The 17,864-nt window shown below is 51.5% G+C and overlaps 5 protein-coding genes across 5 annotated transcripts; 2 read left to right on the top strand and 3 right to left on the bottom strand.

The window, feature by feature from the left end:
• Positions 1-1,332: 1,332 nt before the first annotated feature.
• On the top strand, positions 1,333-3,084 carry P170DRAFT_466626 (cytochrome P450). Its single transcript, XM_024852431.1, has 6 exons — positions 1,333-1,651; positions 1,699-1,729; positions 1,782-1,925; positions 1,980-2,106; positions 2,155-2,779; positions 2,844-3,084. Exons 1-6 carry the CDS (start codon positions 1,338-1,340, stop codon positions 3,013-3,015), a joined length of 1,413 nt encoding a protein of 470 aa, XP_024702646.1. The 5' UTR covers positions 1,333-1,337; the 3' UTR covers positions 3,016-3,084.
• Positions 3,085-3,334: 250 nt separating this feature from the next.
• On the top strand, positions 3,335-4,779 carry P170DRAFT_511963 (glycoside hydrolase 5 family protein; the record flags this gene model as incomplete). Its single annotated transcript, XM_024854943.1, has 5 exons — positions 3,335-3,505; positions 3,568-3,894; positions 3,957-4,419; positions 4,476-4,665; positions 4,716-4,779. The coding sequence occupies 5 exons, from the start codon at positions 3,335-3,337 to the stop codon at positions 4,777-4,779; spliced, it is 1,215 nt and encodes a 404-aa protein (XP_024702645.1).
• A 793-nt stretch (positions 4,780-5,572) lies between these two features.
• Positions 5,573-6,007, bottom strand: P170DRAFT_478193 (uncharacterized protein; the record flags this gene model as incomplete). Its single annotated transcript, XM_024853534.1, has 1 exon — positions 5,573-6,007. The coding sequence occupies one exon, from the start codon at positions 6,005-6,007 to the stop codon at positions 5,573-5,575; it is 435 nt and encodes a 144-aa protein (XP_024702644.1).
• A 917-nt stretch (positions 6,008-6,924) lies between these two features.
• Positions 6,925-11,511, bottom strand: P170DRAFT_511962 (uncharacterized protein; the record flags this gene model as incomplete). The annotated part of the gene is made up of 1 exon (XM_024854942.1): positions 6,925-11,511. One exon carries the CDS (start codon positions 11,509-11,511, stop codon positions 6,925-6,927), a length of 4,587 nt encoding a protein of 1,528 aa, XP_024702643.1.
• Positions 11,512-13,301: 1,790 nt separating this feature from the next.
• Positions 13,302-17,244, bottom strand: P170DRAFT_439030 (uncharacterized protein). The gene is made up of 6 exons (XM_024849746.1): positions 16,768-17,244; positions 16,592-16,701; positions 16,163-16,539; positions 15,825-16,107; positions 14,723-15,767; positions 13,302-14,670 (listed from the first exon to the last, which is right to left on the bottom strand). Exons 1-6 carry the CDS (start codon positions 16,809-16,811, stop codon positions 13,560-13,562), a joined length of 2,970 nt encoding a protein of 989 aa, XP_024702642.1. The 5' UTR covers positions 16,812-17,244; the 3' UTR covers positions 13,302-13,559.
• Between the last annotated feature and the right edge of the window lie 620 nt (positions 17,245-17,864).

Raw genomic sequence — 17,864 nt, 5'->3', positions numbered from 1 at the left:
ACTGGATCCGGATGGAAGTGAAAATCAGAATTGAGACGGTTGCGAATAGGTCCGGCTGTTGACAGTCGCCCAGGTGCTCGAGACATTGGCTAGCTTCGAGGGTATTTCATGCAGATCCTCTGGAAAGTTTTCATTCTGGTCCGTTGGGCTCAAGGGTGGCGACTGAGAATGGCCAAGTCGTCGATCAACTTTTTCACACAATAGTGCTATGGACTCATCCAGTAGTGTATCTGGTCGTTAGCAATATCACATTCACGGCAGAGTCAATTGCGTGAAGAATGGGTTCATTTCCGGTTTAAAATTCAGTGTAGACATCCCGGTGGAACCTATCCTCTCCCAGACGTCTGCAATAGATATTAACCCAGGACTGCGAGGCCTGTCACCACTACCAGGGCTTGAATTAACTCGTGCCATCTTCCCCATGGCCAATGGCAGGAATATGGGGCCTGGCGGACATGAGAAAAATAATCCGTTGCCGTTGACGGGAACGCACCAGGAGGAATCGACTTTTCCCGAGTACATCGCGCAGTGACAGGGGTTGAATAAAGCAGACTGGGTACGCAACGCAGTCTCCTCTCCAAACCATGACGCAGGAGTGAAGAGCAGGTCGAAGAAATCCAGTATCATAGCTTCCAGCACGAATTAGGCAAGATTCCATGCAAGAGTCGAGCGATGAGAGCTGTGAAGGCCATTACCGAGTGTCTAAGAGCGAGAACAACAGGCCATTGAGACAATCTGCTCATAGATGTAATAGTAGCGAAATGTGGCTTAACAGCCTGGATCTTGGGTGATGGGATACCGGATAATATAACAAGAGCCGGTGAGTAGTAGCCTACTACTCACACTAGTAGGTCAGTTGGAATTTGGTGGAAATTGATGGTAGGCAGTTAACGGACAAGAATGGGCTCGACCACAGTATTCGCCTTTCGTTGAGTCTGTTTCGACACTTGATAGTCCGTTCATTCTTTGAAGATGATTAATTGGGACAAGAGACGGACGATCGGAGGCCACGGCGGTGGATTTGTCTTTGTTGGACTTGTTGACATCTTTTTCATGACGCGACCGTGATGAGAGAGCGTCAGTTAGATTTTGAGGAGAAGCGGTTGGAGAAGATGCCGGGGAAGTAATCCTCCGCAGCTCAATGGCCGGTAAATCAGCTCCTAGTGCAGGCTGGACTGGTGGAGGATGCACGATAAGCCGATCTCCTCGACTTACCGGATCGGGACTAGTGCATGATGCTCGAGATAATCAAAGAATCCGAGGTTTCCTCAATATAAAGACCAGGTTCTCCCCAGAGAAGTGTCGTTAGTTTCTTCTAATGAGTTACATATTCCATAATGCTGGCACTCTACCTCTTGTCTCTGCTCGCCGTCCTCTCTTTGTTCTTCCGCACTCTTCGGGTCCATCGCACCGCAGTCCCTGGACCATGGTATACCAAGCTCACCAGTCTGGTGCTCAAGTACCATGAATTCACTCGTAATCGCCGTCTCTGGATCCATAATCTACACAAGGCCTATGGTACGGTGGTTCGGCTGGCCCCAAACGAAGTCTCCTTTTCCAACCTGGACGGCGTCAAGGAGATCTACCAAAGTGGGGGGAGTGGCTATGATAAGACGGAGTTCTATGGTCTTTTCAGGCAGTATAATCATCGGTATGACATCTCAACTAGGGAAATAGCAGAGCTAACTCAGACAATAGAACAATGTTCTCGACTCTGAATAAACACGATGTTGGTCATCCGTCCAGACCAATGATTACTCGGCTCGCTAACAACTGTATAGCATTCCCAGCGCCGAAGGCTTTTTGCAGACCGCTACGCCATGACCAACATTGTGAGCTCACCCGTGATGGATGGAATCCGACAGCGTGCAGCACAGGTCGTGGCTAAATGCCGAGCGTCAATTGGCGGCCACCTCGATATCTATGTGAGTATCGTCATCACCATAGCCCTTGAAGATATGTTGACTGACGCGATACAGGGAACATTGCACTGCTACGCACTGGACTGCGCATCGCACTTCCTCTTCAACCCCGGGGGAACTCAAACCCTGAATGAAAAAGACGTGGTGCTAATGGAAGAACTATCTCACCACGACAGCCTAAAACGTAAGATCTTAACACTCCCAAAGTCCCACCCTGGCTAAACCCTTCTAGAGCGAGTCATCCAGCACTACTGGCCCTGGCTCAACACCATTCTGACCTTCTACCAACCACGCAAAATGCTCCTATCTCAAGAATTCGTGCTCGATCGAACTCTCAATTCCCAACCGCACGACTCCTCCCTGTTATCCAAGCTGCAGAGCAAATCCGCAGATCTGGAGCGTGTCCAGATGGCCGCCGAATGCATGGACCATATGGCTGCGGGTATTGAGACCACGGGCGACAGTCTGTGTTTCCTAATGCATGAGTTGTCGCTGCCTCGGTCGCGACGTATCCAGGAGAAGCTCCGCCACGAGGCTCGTCAAAACCTTGATAAGAAGACTGACGAGCTACCGTACTTAGACGCGGTGATTAAAGAGGGACTCAGACTGTTCGCTCCGATCCCTATGAGCCTTCCTCGATATGTACCGCTGAACGGCCGAACGATCGCAGGATATACTCTTCCCGCAGGCGAGATTGTCAGCTGTCAAGCATACTCCGTGCATCGGCTTAATGAGGGCGTGTTTCCCCATGCGGAGGAATATTGGCCAGAGAGGTGGCTGGAGCAGGAGGGGGAGTTGGAGAGGAACCGACTGTTCTTTGCGTTTGCGGCCGGTGGGAGAGGGTGTATTGGTAGGAAGTATGTTTTTCTTTCCCTTTTCTACTTTCTATTGGATGTGGACTGTAGTGCTAATGATCTCTAGTCTCGCCGTGGTTGAAATGAAGACCCTCCTACGTGAACTCTACAGCAAGTTCACCACTACGGTCTCGGAGGAGATGAAGGGCGACATGTCGATTGATGACCAGATTATTGCCTCTCGTCCGAAGGATCAGACGTGTCTACTAAGTTTCAGTGAAGCGACCGCTTGGACTTGAATCCGATATACTACTCAGCCGTGTCTCAGGAGGAAGTATTAATCGCACACTGCAGCTCGGCACACATCAATAGCGTCAATGGCTTTGTCAAGAATACATTGTGAAATTAGCACCAAGACTGTCCAAACAATCAATCTATTCTCCATCCTGCAGACATCGAACCATATGTCTGCCAAATTAATTGCTCCAAATCCGGTGCGGAGAAGCAAACAGCCAAGGCGGGGATTTCTCCGTGCGAAATGAAGGCTCCGGATCGACATAAATATTCCATAAACTCCACCAGCTCAAGTAAAACAGACATTGGCAGTGCCGCAACACAATGCTTCTTGACTTATCCAAATTCCTTTTCCTCGGCCTTCTGGCCACAGGGGCGACAGCCCGTCCCAGAGCTCCCGCGGGCTTCGTAACAACATCAGGAACCAAGTTCGAACTAGACGGCAAGGACTTCTACTTCGCCGGCAGCAATGCGTATTACTTCCCCTTTAACAATGTGCGTTTTCTCTCCAGTTCTCAGATCACGATATGCTTCCAGCCGGGACGCTAACAGCACAGAACCAAAACGATGTCGAAGTCGGCCTCGCAGCCGCTAAAGACGCCGGACTCAAGGCCTTCCGCACCTGGGGCTTCAACGACAAGAACCGCACGCACGTCACCGGAGGCCTACCAGACTACGGCGGCGAAGGGGCCGGAGACACGGAGATCGTGTTCCAGTGGTGGGCGAACGGCACGTCGACGATCGACCTGGAGCCGTTCGACAAGGTGGTCAATGCCGCGAAGAAAGTGGGCATTAAGTTGGTTGTGGCGCTGACGAACAACTGGGCCGATTACGGAGGGATGGATGTTTACACGGTGAATCTGGGCGGGAGGTATCATGATGATGTGAGTGAACTCTCTTCCGGTTGTTGGTGGTGAACTGACGCAGGCTGTTTGTTCGATTCTAGTTCTACCGTCTGCCGCAGATCAAGGCCGCGTACAAGCGATACGTCAAAGAGATGGTGACGCGTTACAGAGACTCCAACGTCATCATGGCCTGGGAGCTAGCGAACGAGCCGCGCTGCGGCGCGGACGGCGTGCGCAACCTGCCGGCAAGCGACGAGTGCAGTCCGGAGCTGCTGACGGGGTGGATCGACGAGATGAGCACGTACATCAAGAAGCTGGACCCGTATCACCTGGTAACCTGGGGTGGAGAGGGAGGATTCAACCGGGACTCAGACGACTGGGCGTATAACGGGTCCGACGGGGGCGACTTCGACGCGGAGCTGCGCCTCAAGAACATCGACTTCGGCACGTTCCACTCCTATCCGGACTGGTGGACGAAGACGGTGAAGTGGACAGATCAGTGGATTCGGGACCATGCGAAGTCGATGCGCCGGGCGAAGAAGCCGGTGGTGCATGAGGAGTACGGTATGTTTGTCTGCTCCGTCTGAGATGATCGTGGAATGGTCTAACGGCGGGAGTAGGATGGCTCACGCCGGAAGCACGCATGTCGAATCTGGGGACTGTTTCGAATATCACTCGTCTGGAGGCTGTGGGCGGATGGCAGCGCATTAGCGTCGAGGAGAGGATGTCGGATATGTACTGGCAGTATGGATACTCGGGGTATTCTTATGGGCGGAATCACGACGACGGCTTCACGATCTTCCTTGATGAGTTCGTTCCCTGATGCTCTGCGCTGGATCAATGCTGACTATTCTTTTTAGCGAGGAAGCGAAGAAGCTTATTTACGATCATGCTACGAAAGTCAACAGGCTCAATCGGAAATAGGGTGTTGGCAGAATTTAGCCCAGCGTGTTAAAGTGAAGGCTCATCGATGTATACTAGCTTGTCTTTGGACTGCGCATCGGCTAATTTCAACTGATATTATTCGTACATCAAGGGTTCATATCAATGAACGTCAGTGAGATTTTTCATATCATATCATCTAGAAGTGACAGATCTATCTATTAATACCCGCCAGGTAAATCAGGATGATGGTTCCAGTATTGATGTCTTCCGAGGCCTCCGTTGTTTTTATGAAGATATTAATCAGCGTGTATTACGAGACGGAATTGCTGAAGGCCTACCGGAGGGTCCCATCCCACGTGGTGCAGTATAAATGCATCCATTTCTTTCATATAGATGGACCTTAGATGCACCTCGTTGATCATGAATAAATTGAATTGATCCCTGAAACCAACTACTCATTGCACCGCGTAATCCCACATTATATAATCTGGTCATAAGAGTATGTATTAAGAAAGGCTTTACTTATATTTAAGATTGGGATGGACTGAGCGCCAGTCGAAGTCCGCCTGAAGGAGGTTTTAAATTTTAATTTCAATCAAAACATAATCAATGTATCAATTTGAGTTTAGAACAATCAGTAGTTTCAACAACTCTATTTCATATGCCACTGATAAGTTAACGAAAATGAAGATTACAACTCCAACATTGCATCTTGAACTTATACAGCCAATCCTGAAAACAAATCAACACAACCTTTCAAGCAATTCACATTACAAAAACTCCGACTTGATCGGCGATTAACGATTCAAGTGGGTGTCATGGTACCTATCATTCACTCTCCTTCTGTGCGACGTTGGTATGGGGGAGGCGATTGAGATGGTTGATATGGGGGAGGCGATTGAGACGGTTGATATGGGGGCGGCGATTGAGACGGTTGATATGGGGGCGGCGATTGAGACGGTTCGTATGGCGGAGGCCCAAGTCGACGCTCTTCGATTTCCTTGAGCTGCTGGACTTTATCTTTGGCCGTCTGTCGAATAGTGTCCCATTGTTGGGCGAAGGGGATATCATCTCTCCCTAGGATTTCAAGGATATGCTCGTGAGCAACGTCAACAATATTTCGGTCGGTGAGTTCAAATAGGTCGTCCGTGACTGTGAACTCATCCTGTTCCAGAGCCTGCAGAAAATAGTCATACAGTTGAATTTTGGTGCGACAACGAACATGCACCTCAATAGTCAGCCACAGCAGAGTAATTCTTTCGCTCATTTTGGTTGTTTAGCTTTAAGAGCGAGTAGTAGCGTTCGAAAGCAGATGTAGTAGGTTCCGCGGTAATGGGTCAGCAAAGATAAACAGAGGATAGATATGCTCGTTTGAAGTGTATTTAAGGCTCTATTTATATCTTCACGGTAGGAAATACCAGGTCAGAGATCCACAATTCTGTAAGGGAGTTAGCATATTAAACAATGAAGTGGGATTTTGCACACAAAGATCTACTCTTCCTTTGTCGGAACAATCCTTAAGCTTATTAACTAATACAAAGAGGCTTTGTGCTCAGCTATGAGAACGTTTGTCTTTGAATGGTTTCTACGGGACCTATCCCGGTATGTTTATACCTGGTTTATTCTGTCAATGAATCAGGGGCATGAAAGGGTAATGATATAAAGCAATCAAGATATATGGCGTGAATTAAGAACTGCAATAGAAGAGTCAGAGAGTCCACATATTTCTGGCATTTGGTAATTTACTGCCTGCGTGATGTGATTAATTAGTTCTTTTCGATGTCCAGTCTCCTACCTATCTTCTAGAATTTATAGCGTCATAACAAGCTGGTGACCCGGGGAGCACTGACGCTGACAGGCGTCATCAAATCCAAGACCTGAATGGGCCGTAGTAGAAAGCCGGTTATTGTCACGATGCCTTGGTTTTTGATCAGCTTTACATCTTCTGGGTGGCCAAAGCTGGTGTCATTTGAGCGGTAGCTGGGATTTCATTCAAGGTTTTATCACGGTTCATGTGAGACCAATGGTCCTCTACAGTTATATTCTTATCCTCAATCATTTATCAGCACCGTCTGACTCTCATCCGGGTGAAAGCACGAGAGCCTTCTTTTCTTGTACGCTAAGAATGTGTTTACGGAGATTGGGACGAATCTTTAGAATTAAATAAAGCCGCAATACTGAGATTCAAAGAAAGCTCTCCCACTCCACAGCCCCGAATCCAAGCCTATTCCAAGAAGGACCCAAGGAATTTTGAATATCTTGATATACAGCCTTAAGAGCCTCTTCCAATTTCTGACGTTGCTCGGGCTGCTCGATCTTGACGGACCAGGACCGTTTTCGCGAAACAACATGCAAGGAATCCCCCTTCACAATCCAGGGATCGCCTTGGCCCAAGGGCTCGCGTGCAAGCGATTGGAAGATAGCGACCCAGTATTCTTTCCCCAAGCGTGGAAGAAGTGTTCTAAAGTCCGCGTGTTTTTTCAATATCCGAATTGCGTTCTCTCTCTCGGGCCAACTCGGCGAAAGAACAAAAGGCATCACGGACTCCAGCATGTGAGGCGCTAGCCATTGTTGTTCGTACAGTATTTTGGCCCCGAACCCAAGAATACCGTTCTTCGTAATGTTATCGGCGATAATTTGGAGAACTCCATCAGGTAACATCCGCTGTGAGGCCAAAGCACCTGTCAGATGCCATCGCATGAGCTTATCCCTTTCATCTTTGATTCGGGTGCCGATATGATTGACAATATCTTCCGACAAGGATTTTTGGGATCCAATGACGTGCAAGATCTGATGGTATCGGGGAGAATCCGTACAGTGTAGCAACGAATTCAAGAGATCCTCTGGCAGCGATTGGCATTTATCGAGAGCCGAAATTGCGAGCTTTGCAGTTGACGATACAGACTGCGCAATAGAAACGCATCGATGCAGAATATCCTCGGGTGGGGATAGCTTGTGACTGAAGAAAGCCCGGATTATGTTAATTGCAAGGGCGTCTTTGGACTGGGATCTGTTCAATTCTTTTATCCATGCGTCTGGAGATATGGAGCCGTTCTTCAGCAGGATTTTAATCGCCCTTTCCGAGATTTCCTTCTCTTCGCAATGAATCATTTGCCACATTTTTTCAATCACTTCAGGCGCCAGGATATCTTGGGTTTCTAATACACCCATTGCTGAAGCCATCTCGTCTTTATCCTGAACGGAATTCATCAGTGCTCTGGGCACAATGAGATCACAAATGGAGGGCGGTAGATCGGAGTGATGAGAAAGAGTGCGCAAACTTGCGACTCTCACATCATCATCCAGGTCGTCTACTCTGGCTGCAATATCCCCGATGATGGCCTTGTTGGACAAGGACTCTCCCTTCAATGATTCAATAGCCAGTCGGCGATAACTAGGATCCTTGTGGGTAAGACAGGAAGCTAGGTCGTCAACAATACTGGGAGGGAGGCGACGTTGATTTCCAATCAGAGTACTCGCGGCTCGATTATTGTTCTTGAATGTGGACATTGCTGCCCTCAACGTTTGCTCGGGTAATGATCGATGTGTTGCCAGGTGATACTGGAAACCGGGGATATATCTCGGGCAACCAAGAATTCGGGTAACCACGGCGTCCGGAAAGAATCCCAGGTTGTTAACAACGATTTGCTCTGCGTCCCCTTTCGGCCCAGGCTCTCTTGAGTCGGCGAAGCAAAGCACTTGGTTTAAAACCTCTGGGGATATGTGACAGCGCAGTGAGAGTGTCCGTAGAGCACGGTGCTGATGATATGGGTCACCTTGTTCAATTAAGGTCGACAAGATGTGTTCAGGAAACTCCATTTCATGTCCGATTAATTCATCATGGCCCTGTAACTTTTTGCTTTCGAATAGGAAGATCTGCGATAGCTCGGCCTCCATGTTTTCCCTGAGTGGCCTCAAGTCGTCGTCTGGGTCGACCCCACTAATCTCGTTGAAACAATGCATGAGGATCCGGCAGTGGGCACTTCCCAGCAGATCGCGCGGTTTTGCTGCGATCTGCTGCAAAAACCTCACCAGGTGTCCCTGTCCCTCCCCGGCCAGAATTCCCGCAACGAATCGCCACATGACGTGGTAGCGTCCGTTGTACTTTTCTTGGCTGAGGAATTCTGCCGGCGAGATGATGTTCACCTTCCCGGATTGCAGATCCACGGTCTCTAGGCTTTTGCCCAGGGTCCAGCAATGCACAAAATGATGCGCGGCGAAGTACTCTTGAAAGGATAGATGGATGAAGTAGTAGTCTTGGTCCCGGGGATCGAGGGCGGAGTCCGAGCTGCGCATGAAGGAAACCCCGTCCAGCGTAGTGAATCCATCGTTATGTGAATCGAATGACTCTCGAGCGTCCCATCGGAATTCGGCGATGTTGTTGTGTAACCCGAAGAATGCAAGTGATCTAATGGATTCGATCTCCTTGCCCATCACTTTGTGGATCCGTCCAAGAGCTCCAATTTTAGAAGCCTCGTGTTCGGTCAACAGCACGCCATTGACTGTTCGGCTCATTCGAACCATATCTTTGCGCCATAACTTGATCTCGATGGCCTGGTATAGAGCAGTCATCGTTGTCAATGGCTTCTCTCGGATGGCAAACTCGTTCCAGGTGTAGCAGAAAGCATCCAGTTGAATAGGGATTTGTAGTAGGCTCTTGAATTCCCAATGTGATTCAATGAATCGCATTACTTCCGATCTTTGGACGCTATCGGAAAAGAAACTCTCTACATAATCGGATATCTGGTCGTCGCTGAATCCCACCGTCTCAAGCTCAAGGTCGTATGCATCAAGTCTTGATGGAAATATGGCATGTGGTCGAGACGTAATAATGGCGTCTTTCCGGTTCAAAATTTCTTTCAGATCGTCAATGAGCATGCTGCTATCCGGTTTGGGTTGGGCATCAATTATCTCATCCAGGCCATCGAATATAAACAGGGTTCGGGTATTCTGAGGGTCATCGAGGGTTTCTCTCAATGCCCTACACAGAACGTCATTGTCATTTCTCGGCGCACTTTTGAAGACAGCGCCCTCGAGAAAGCATTCGAAGGTCAGATGGTTTCTGAGTTTTCGCAACGGAACCCAGATGATTCGATCGTAGGAAGATGCCCACAGATCGTTGTGGAGAAACGCGTGGGTAATCTTTTTGCATAGTGTGCTTTTGCCCACACCGGCACGACCCCGGATCAGAACACGACGAGGTCTCTCGCAACGACCACTTCGCAGTGCTCTCTCCTTAAACAGGTCTTGTAGAGGCACTGCTTTCTCCAGGTTTGGGCCTTCGGCTTGAAGTCGTGTTGACAGTGAGAATCTAGACTCTTCTCCCTGCTTTTCGTTCTCCGTCTGACATTCAATCAGTGAGAGGTTGATATAACAGCTCTCCATCGGCACTGGATCTCCTGACAGGCGTTTGATGACAAGCAGCTGTTCCTTCATATAGTATTGGGCAACGGTGGCATCTGCATAGAATAGCTGGGCTTCCGCGCAGTGCCTCATGGCTTCTTTGAGCAGGTTGGAACCACTATTCGTTTCTGAACCGTTCGATTGGGGGATGGACTTGAGTTTGATCTCTGGCTTCTTGTCCGACCTAGAGAAGCATTGCAGGCAACATCTTCTCGTGGGCTCGACCCCTTTCCATTGGGGTCGACCGACCGAATCAGCAATCAATCCGATCCAGGTTTTCACAGGCTGTTTCTTGGACCGGATCTTGTGCAAATATGGTTGATCGAGAGTCCACTCAATGAACTCCTCGATGCTCTCCCTTGAGGACTCGTCCGAGATCCACTGTCTTTCAAGCTGAGAATACAGGCCACACCAAAACATATCCTTGTTCAAACAGTTCAGTGCTGGCATGGCCTTCTTCAACCCATTGTACGCTCCCGACTGGATAAACAAAACAGTCTGCCGAAGGGCATCGTACCAACCTCGTCGCGCCGACACATCAACCATTGCCTCAATGATCTGTTTGAGGTCTTCTCGGGTATCCCAGATCTCCATGCCGCCTTTTGCGACGTCAGTGAAGAAGGCTAGCAACTTCAGGACGTCAGGACCAGCCTCAATGAACTTCTGGGGGTTCAATGTGGCCACACCACTGCCGATAGTGGCTATAGCCTGGATGGCTGTGCCACTATGTCTAAAGAACGCTTCCCATGGGGCCTCATTATCGGGCACCCTGCGCAGAGCCTGCAGGGCATAGCTCGCGGCCTGGGCTATGCGTGGCTCCTTGCTGCCCGACAAGCCATGAAGTTTCTTCCTCAGTGGCTCGTGCAACGACTCTCTGTCGATCTCGGTGATCTCCATGTCCACCATTGCATCCAGCAGCATGCCAATCGTGCTGACTAGATGGTATTCAGTGTCGAGGTCGCCGCATCGACCTGCTCCGGTGAGATGCTTGTTCAGGCCATCCAGGGCTACTCCGAGTTTCGCGCCGTTATACGAGATCTCATGCTTTTTCTGGCGAAGACAACTTGCAAAGCACCTAAGCAAGCCCAACTTCACACTCGATCCGTTCGCGCTATCCTTTGCGATGGCATTCGAAAACCCGAAAACGATGTCGCAGAATTCCGCCCCGGTGACGACTTTGGAAAGGGTTGACGCGTCTTCCCAGTAGGCCTGTTGCGGTTCATCCTTGAACAGTCGGACCATCTGCGATTTGAGCGCCTGCAGTGCCTTGCTTTCTCGTTCACAGTCAGTTATCTTGCCATTTGCTAGGAATTCAACCAACTGGCTGGTTTCGGTGGGCTGTTGCGCATTCCAGATTGCCTTTTTCATCTTGTACAGAGAATATGAAAGGATTATACAGCAAGTCAACTTTGAAAAGGGAGAGGGAGATGGGGCTAGGAGTAGATCGCCGAAGTACAGAATGATAAGACGAGCTGGAGTAGTATTTGATAGACAATCAGATGACGGATGATGCAAATGCACTGGGTGACTTCAAATTGGTTGACGGGATTGTTTTGATACAGAAGATGGAGGGGCTACTGAGGTGCAGCAGTAAAGATGGGCAAACGGGTTTGTCTCTCCCTGATGCGCTCCCTTTTCATAATTATTGACATTATTATCGTATAATCCTTGTCTGCTGTCTGTCCTCTGTTTCCGTTTGTTTCAGAGTCATTTTAATCATCTGTAGTCGCTTCTGTGGCCATCTTTGGTTCCCGAGCGTCGTCCTTTTATGTAAACAACAGCTACGAACGTGTACTATCTCTCCGTCTGCAACTCAGATGATGGTGACCCGTTGAAGTCAGGCATGTTATCCTGAAGGTCGAGGTTCTGGCAATTGACTTGGGGAAGATCCAGGTGTCTAAGCGGCAATATACCCCTGTTCGAGCGTTTGTCATACACACAAGACCAACACACCAGCTCCTTGTCTCATAGCCATTTAATGTATGAATATATCGGCTTCCATCTATCTTACGATAGACTGCCAATCCACGGCCTTACTCTGGTGACCATCTCTGGCGTCTCCATTTGAAGAAACCCATCTACGGTATGCACATGATGCAGACCTGATGGAATCGTGGCCAGGCGGCGAGCCCGGAGTCTTTCTAGCCACCGAGCTGATCCTTTCCCTTCCGTATGGAACATTGTCTAAGCCATCCAGCCATTCAGAAGCCCGCTGCCTACCTTCCTCTCCATTCCGTGGGCCACGAATTCCCGCGATTTGGTCAAAATCACGCATGCGTCGATCAAAACCAGGCATTGACCGATCCGTTGCGGGACAGGCACTGTCTACTCTTCTCTTCGGCACTGGAGAGGCCCAGGCTTATCGAAACGAGTGTGAGGCTGCCATTGGCCCTTCAAATGGACACGCCTATCAATGATACACAACAAACCCCAGCCGGCGATCAGAAAGCATCGATCCCCGGAGTCGGCACGATACAACGAGCCCTAAGAGCAAAAGACATCGAATCCAGCCCCAGTCCATTGGCTCTGGTGACAGACGAAGCCACAGACTGTATTCCAAAAAGGCGAGACGCCAACTTTCCGATCAACAAGCGAATGAGACTTGATCCATTGATGTGCTGTTTCAAGACCACTGTTACCAATTATTCCATCCACGCTTAGCGAGACATTCAAGCAAAGACCACGAGTAGCGCCTATTTACTTGACATGTCTAGTGACGCTCTCAGGCAGCCGCTGTAGAGTGGATGGTTCCTGTTGTAACACCTGGCCGACGTCCCGCCGCGAGAAGATGAAGATTGCCTGTTTCGGAAATCCAGAGAGCTCGGCGCAGGATCCAGCCATCCGCAGTACGCAGTATCTTAGACAACCTGCCAGGGATTTCTTCCCTTCATCTTACAAAACCAGTGGCCAATACATCGGGTGGAGTTTCTTCTACGTGCCCAGGGTGTCGATTCCTTTCGGTGTTGGTTTTAATGGTTAATAAGTGAACTACCCGTTTAGCCTCAGACGGGCCTTCATGAACATACATTTCCTACTCCCCGACTACCGTACGACGCAACAATAAGCCCAGAGGGTCTGTTAACTAAACGTAAAAGCAACCCATTTAATAGAACCAAACCACAATTTACCATAAACCAAAGATTGAGAATCTGTAAATTGTCCTATCTAGAGCTATCCATCCCCCACAAAACCGGATATCTACAGAGAACGTAAAGGGCGTAGTATATGGTTCCGTCGGTCCCAGAAATCTACCCCGGGCAATTTGTTCCAGGCCAAGACATTCCCTCATGCAAAACGGAGGAAGAGGTGCGTCATGCCAGACCAGACATATGCGTCGTCTTTCTATATGCTGTTTTGGTACGCTTGAAAAAGGAGGGGGAGGGAGGAAGGAAGGGAGAGAAAGAGACAAGGGGCATTCATGCCCAACGGCTGGCCTCGCGCTCGTTTTCCACACGGGCCGCACGCGCATCGTCGTTCTCCTCGTCGTCGTACTTGTAGCTGAGTCGTCGACCGCCGGGGAGGGCTCGCTCCTGGCGACTGTCGCGCCGGCGGCCGGATTTGCTGCCTCCTCCGCTGCCGTCGGCGTGCATGGCTTCGCGCCGCTGCTGTTCCTTGAGCAGGCGTTCTCGGTTGCGGGCTTCTCGCTCGAGGGTGTGCGGATCTTTCTCGGTTTCGGTGGTTTTGGGTTTGTCCTTGGTGCGCTCGCGATCGCTAGGACGAGGATCGTCGTCGCGGCTGCGCTTGACGCGGCGGGAGTGGTGGCGCGAGGAGTATTCGCTGTCGGCCGGGGAGGCAGTGCGATCGCGACGAGAGCGCTTCCTGTCGCGCTCACGATCCTTATCGCGGCTCCGACGGTGGTCGCGATCCCGGTCCCTTTCTCGGTCACGGTCTCGCTCTCGTTCGCGGTACCTGTCGCGGTCCCGATCCCGGTCTCGATCCCGTTCACGGTCACGATCGCGGTTTCGATCGCGGTCGCGACGTCTGCTTTCTTTTTCTCTCTCCCGCTCTTCTTCGCGACGACTGGGGCGATCCCGTCCGGACCGTCGGCTCGAAGACTCCACGGCATCCCCGGCAGCCGGGGTTCTGCTTCGCGAGTTGGTGCCTTTTTCTTCGGGGATTAATGAGAGACGGTCGGCGTCACGCGAGTCACCATTGCGACTGGGGCTGCGACTGTGGCGTTGCGAGCGGCGCGACCGACGATCGCTTCGTCGGTCTCGGGCTCGATCACGACGGTAGGACGATTTTCGAGACTCGACAGAAGGGGACCGAGTGCGCCGGTCATCTCTGGGAGCGGCATGGTCTTCATGTCTCTCCTCCCTTCTGCGTCGCTCGCGTCTCCGCTCGGAGTCATCGGTGTTTCTATCGCCACTTGCAGAGCGTTGACGATAGGCGCGGTCATGGTGCGAGGGAGATCGGGCAGGGGAACGGGAATGATCCCGGGGTTTCGATGGAGATCTCGCGCGAGATTGGGACCGCGAGTTAGGCTCGAACTGCTGCTGCTGGTCTTCTTGCGCTGCGGGTGTAGCACTGTCACGAATTGTCAATACTAGGACGAAGGTGTTGGAGCAAAAGGTCTTACCTGTGCGACGCATCCGGCCTGGGGATAGGAGATCGCCCCGGTCCTTGGAAAGTTCGCTGGCGCAGGACGCTGGTGTTAGGAAGCCCCTGGCGCATGGCTCGAGGCGCGGCAGGGGCACCTTCAACGCCGGGGACGACCCTAGGGACTTGGTGCATGTTAGGCTGGGGCATAAAAGGACCACCAAAACCACCGCGACCACCGCCATGGAAAGATCCACGCATGTAGCCACCTCGTCCAAAGCCGGGGCCCATGGGACCGTTCATACCCATGGGGCCGCCGGACATCGCCTGCGCATTGGCCTCGTCGAGGCTATCGATAGTCGGTATACCACGAAGTTGAGAGGAGTCCTCTTCCATTCCCGTAGCCTCGCCGGCTACGTCGGTTGGAACACCCTCCGCATTGCCGTCGGCGCCACTGGGGACATCGGTGGAGGACGGGATCTGGTGGGCTTCCTCACTGCCCTGATTCTCGTCCGCTCCGTCAACCTCCTTTGCGTCCGCCATGGCAGCATCCCCCGACATGTCCGGAGATACGCCGTCCTGAGACGGGGATGCGTCGGCATGGACACTAGGGGAGTTATGGTTCGCATAAGCTGGGTAGTTAGCATTAGGAGGGTAATTAGCCTGCACGGAGCCGGGAAAACCGCCTCGACCACGACCACCGAAGAAGCCCCGACCGCGACCTCGAAAATTACCTCTGCCAAAACCAGAGCCCTGGAAGCCGGACTGGAAATCTTGGCTAGGGAACTGCTGGTGCTGCATTTGAGCATGAACTCCGTTGGGTTGAGACATATTATATCCGCCAAATCCAGGTTGGGGCCCATACTGCGAGCCCATACCATTTGCGAAAGCATTTGGATTGAATTTATCTTGGCCTCCATTCCACATATTGTTCTGCGAGCCGTCCCATCCCCCGTACATCCCTTGACCCGCGTCGTAACTCATGCCCATATTCATGCCATTGTTCATGCCATTCATATTCATCCCGAAGCCTCCCATCATCCCCTGATTCGCGGCCATCGGGTCCATCGCCATGCCAGGCATTCCTGTCGGATGTTGTTAGTGATCGTCTTGGGTTGTGCGTAGAAGAAAGAAGTACTAACCCATTGGATTCGGGAAGTTGAACATGCCGCCGCCCATGAACTGCTGGGACATCGGGTTGAACCCTCCATTGTTGTTCCAAGCCATGTTTGGGAAAGCTCCGGGACCCATGTTAAATCCCATACCGTTGGAGGCCATCGGGTTCGGTCCTTGATCCTGGGATACTTCTTGTTCCACGGATTGGACCGCGTTCTCGGCATTTCCCTCACCTTCGGCCGGTTCGCCCTGTGGTGCATCATCAGCCTGGTCAGCGGTATCGGCAGGCAACGCTTCGGGATGATCGCCCTGTTCACACAGAGTCAGCCAAATCGGTCAGGTCAACGCCAGGAAGTGAGCGTACCTGAGCTGGAGTCTCCTCGGGGCCTTCTTGTCCGGGCTCCGCATGATGGGGTTGATTCTCCACGGCATGAGCTTCGATGGGGGGCTGATCCGGAAGACCGTCGGTCACAGGCAAGGATTGGGGCTGCTCCTCGGGGGCATTCTCCTCGGAGCCATCGGGAGGGGCTGGCGCATCTGGCTGCGCGGGGGTTCCTTCCAGAGGGGTCGCGCCATTGGCGACCGCCGGCGTGGCGGACTGTCGCTCTTTCTCGCGCTTCTTTTCTTCGGTGCGCAGGAAGGCCTTGAGGGTGGTGCGGAGGGCTTTGTTCGGCTTGCAGAGGTCGGAGGAAAGAGGCGTATGCGCGCAGACGGGGCATGTTTCGGGAAGCGATGCTTGGCCTACATTCTTCGTTAGACCCAATCCAAGGACGAATCAGGATGGGAAACATACAGCCTTCGCAGATGGCCTGGTCACAGCACGGCAAGCGAAACGCATTCACGGCGAGCTTGTTACAAATCGCGCATCGCAATTTGAACGGGATTTCCTCCTGCGTGAGGGAGCTGGAGGGAAAGAGAATTAGCCATCGGATCTTCGACACAGCAGCCCGTCACCGCGAAATACTATACCTAGCAATCTCCATCAAGCCCGAAGGCGGATCGGCCGCAGCCATGAGGAGCGTCGGGATCGGGGCGAGAAAGCAGCGGAAAGAATTGCAAAGCAAAGATCAGCCAGCGAGGCTTAGGACAGCGAAAAGGCGGCCAAGATGGCAAAGGCAGACGACATGACTCGAGGGGCCATCAATCAAAAGGCAATACCCATGGCCTACGGCGGCGAGCAACGAGATGTCGGAAGGCTTGTCTTGTCGCAAGTGAATCGACGTTTTGCCTGAGCAAAAGCCGCCGGCGGATCGGAACGGAACAACGTCGGCTCCGACTGCGGCAGCTCCTGCGTCTCGCTGCAAGGCCGTTGGTCGAGCGTTGGCATTGAAATCGAGTAGAACGCTTCCACCGGTTCTGGATTCCTACGAGCTAATCGCGACCAGAACGTGTGGCCGACCGCACCTGTCGATCACACGCGACCGGTGGTTGTGGACATGTCAGACGAGTCATCAGATGGCGCCTAGGACGGTTGCCTACACTATACTAGTAGGCTATACAGTACTAGGCTCACTACTGGTAGTTCTACTTCTCCCTAGTATACGATCTGGTATTGTAAAAGACAACTTTACACTAAAGACCAGGACGCGCATCAGATTAGATCAAGTTATTCACCGTCAGCGATGCTGCTGCAAATGACAGTCGGGGACGGCGATACCACGGGGTCTCGGCGCGTCATCCGTCTGCCTGGCAGCATCTCGGGAGCTCATCGTATCATCATCTGGCGTCGTTGGTCATAGGAATACGAACGCATAAAGAAACGCGGTACCGGCATCTTCGTTACATCATCGACCATCTCCTGGACGGGAGTGAAGGCAAGGATCCAATCAGCGGCAGGCTGGACGAACCAAAGTCTACGGGGTGGCGATGAATTCATCAGTATACAGGAGAGAGAGAGAGAGAGAGAGAGAGAGAGAGAGAGAGAGATGGAGATGGAGAATTAGAAAAATAGAGAAATTGAAAAATGTGGATATAGAAAAGATGAAAGATGAAAATATAAAAAAGGACATCTGCATCAGACTGCTGTGAGTGCATTCAATGGTTCAAGACAAAGACTGCAGAAGTTG

This window comes from Aspergillus steynii (genome assembly GCF_002849105.1).
Source record: "Aspergillus steynii IBT 23096 chromosome Unknown P170scaffold_6, whole genome shotgun sequence".
In the NCBI taxonomy this organism is placed as follows: Eukaryota; Fungi; Ascomycota; class Eurotiomycetes; order Eurotiales; family Aspergillaceae; genus Aspergillus; species Aspergillus steynii.
Note: the sequence above shows the minus strand (reverse complement) of the source record. Positions and strands in the feature narration are given on the sequence as shown.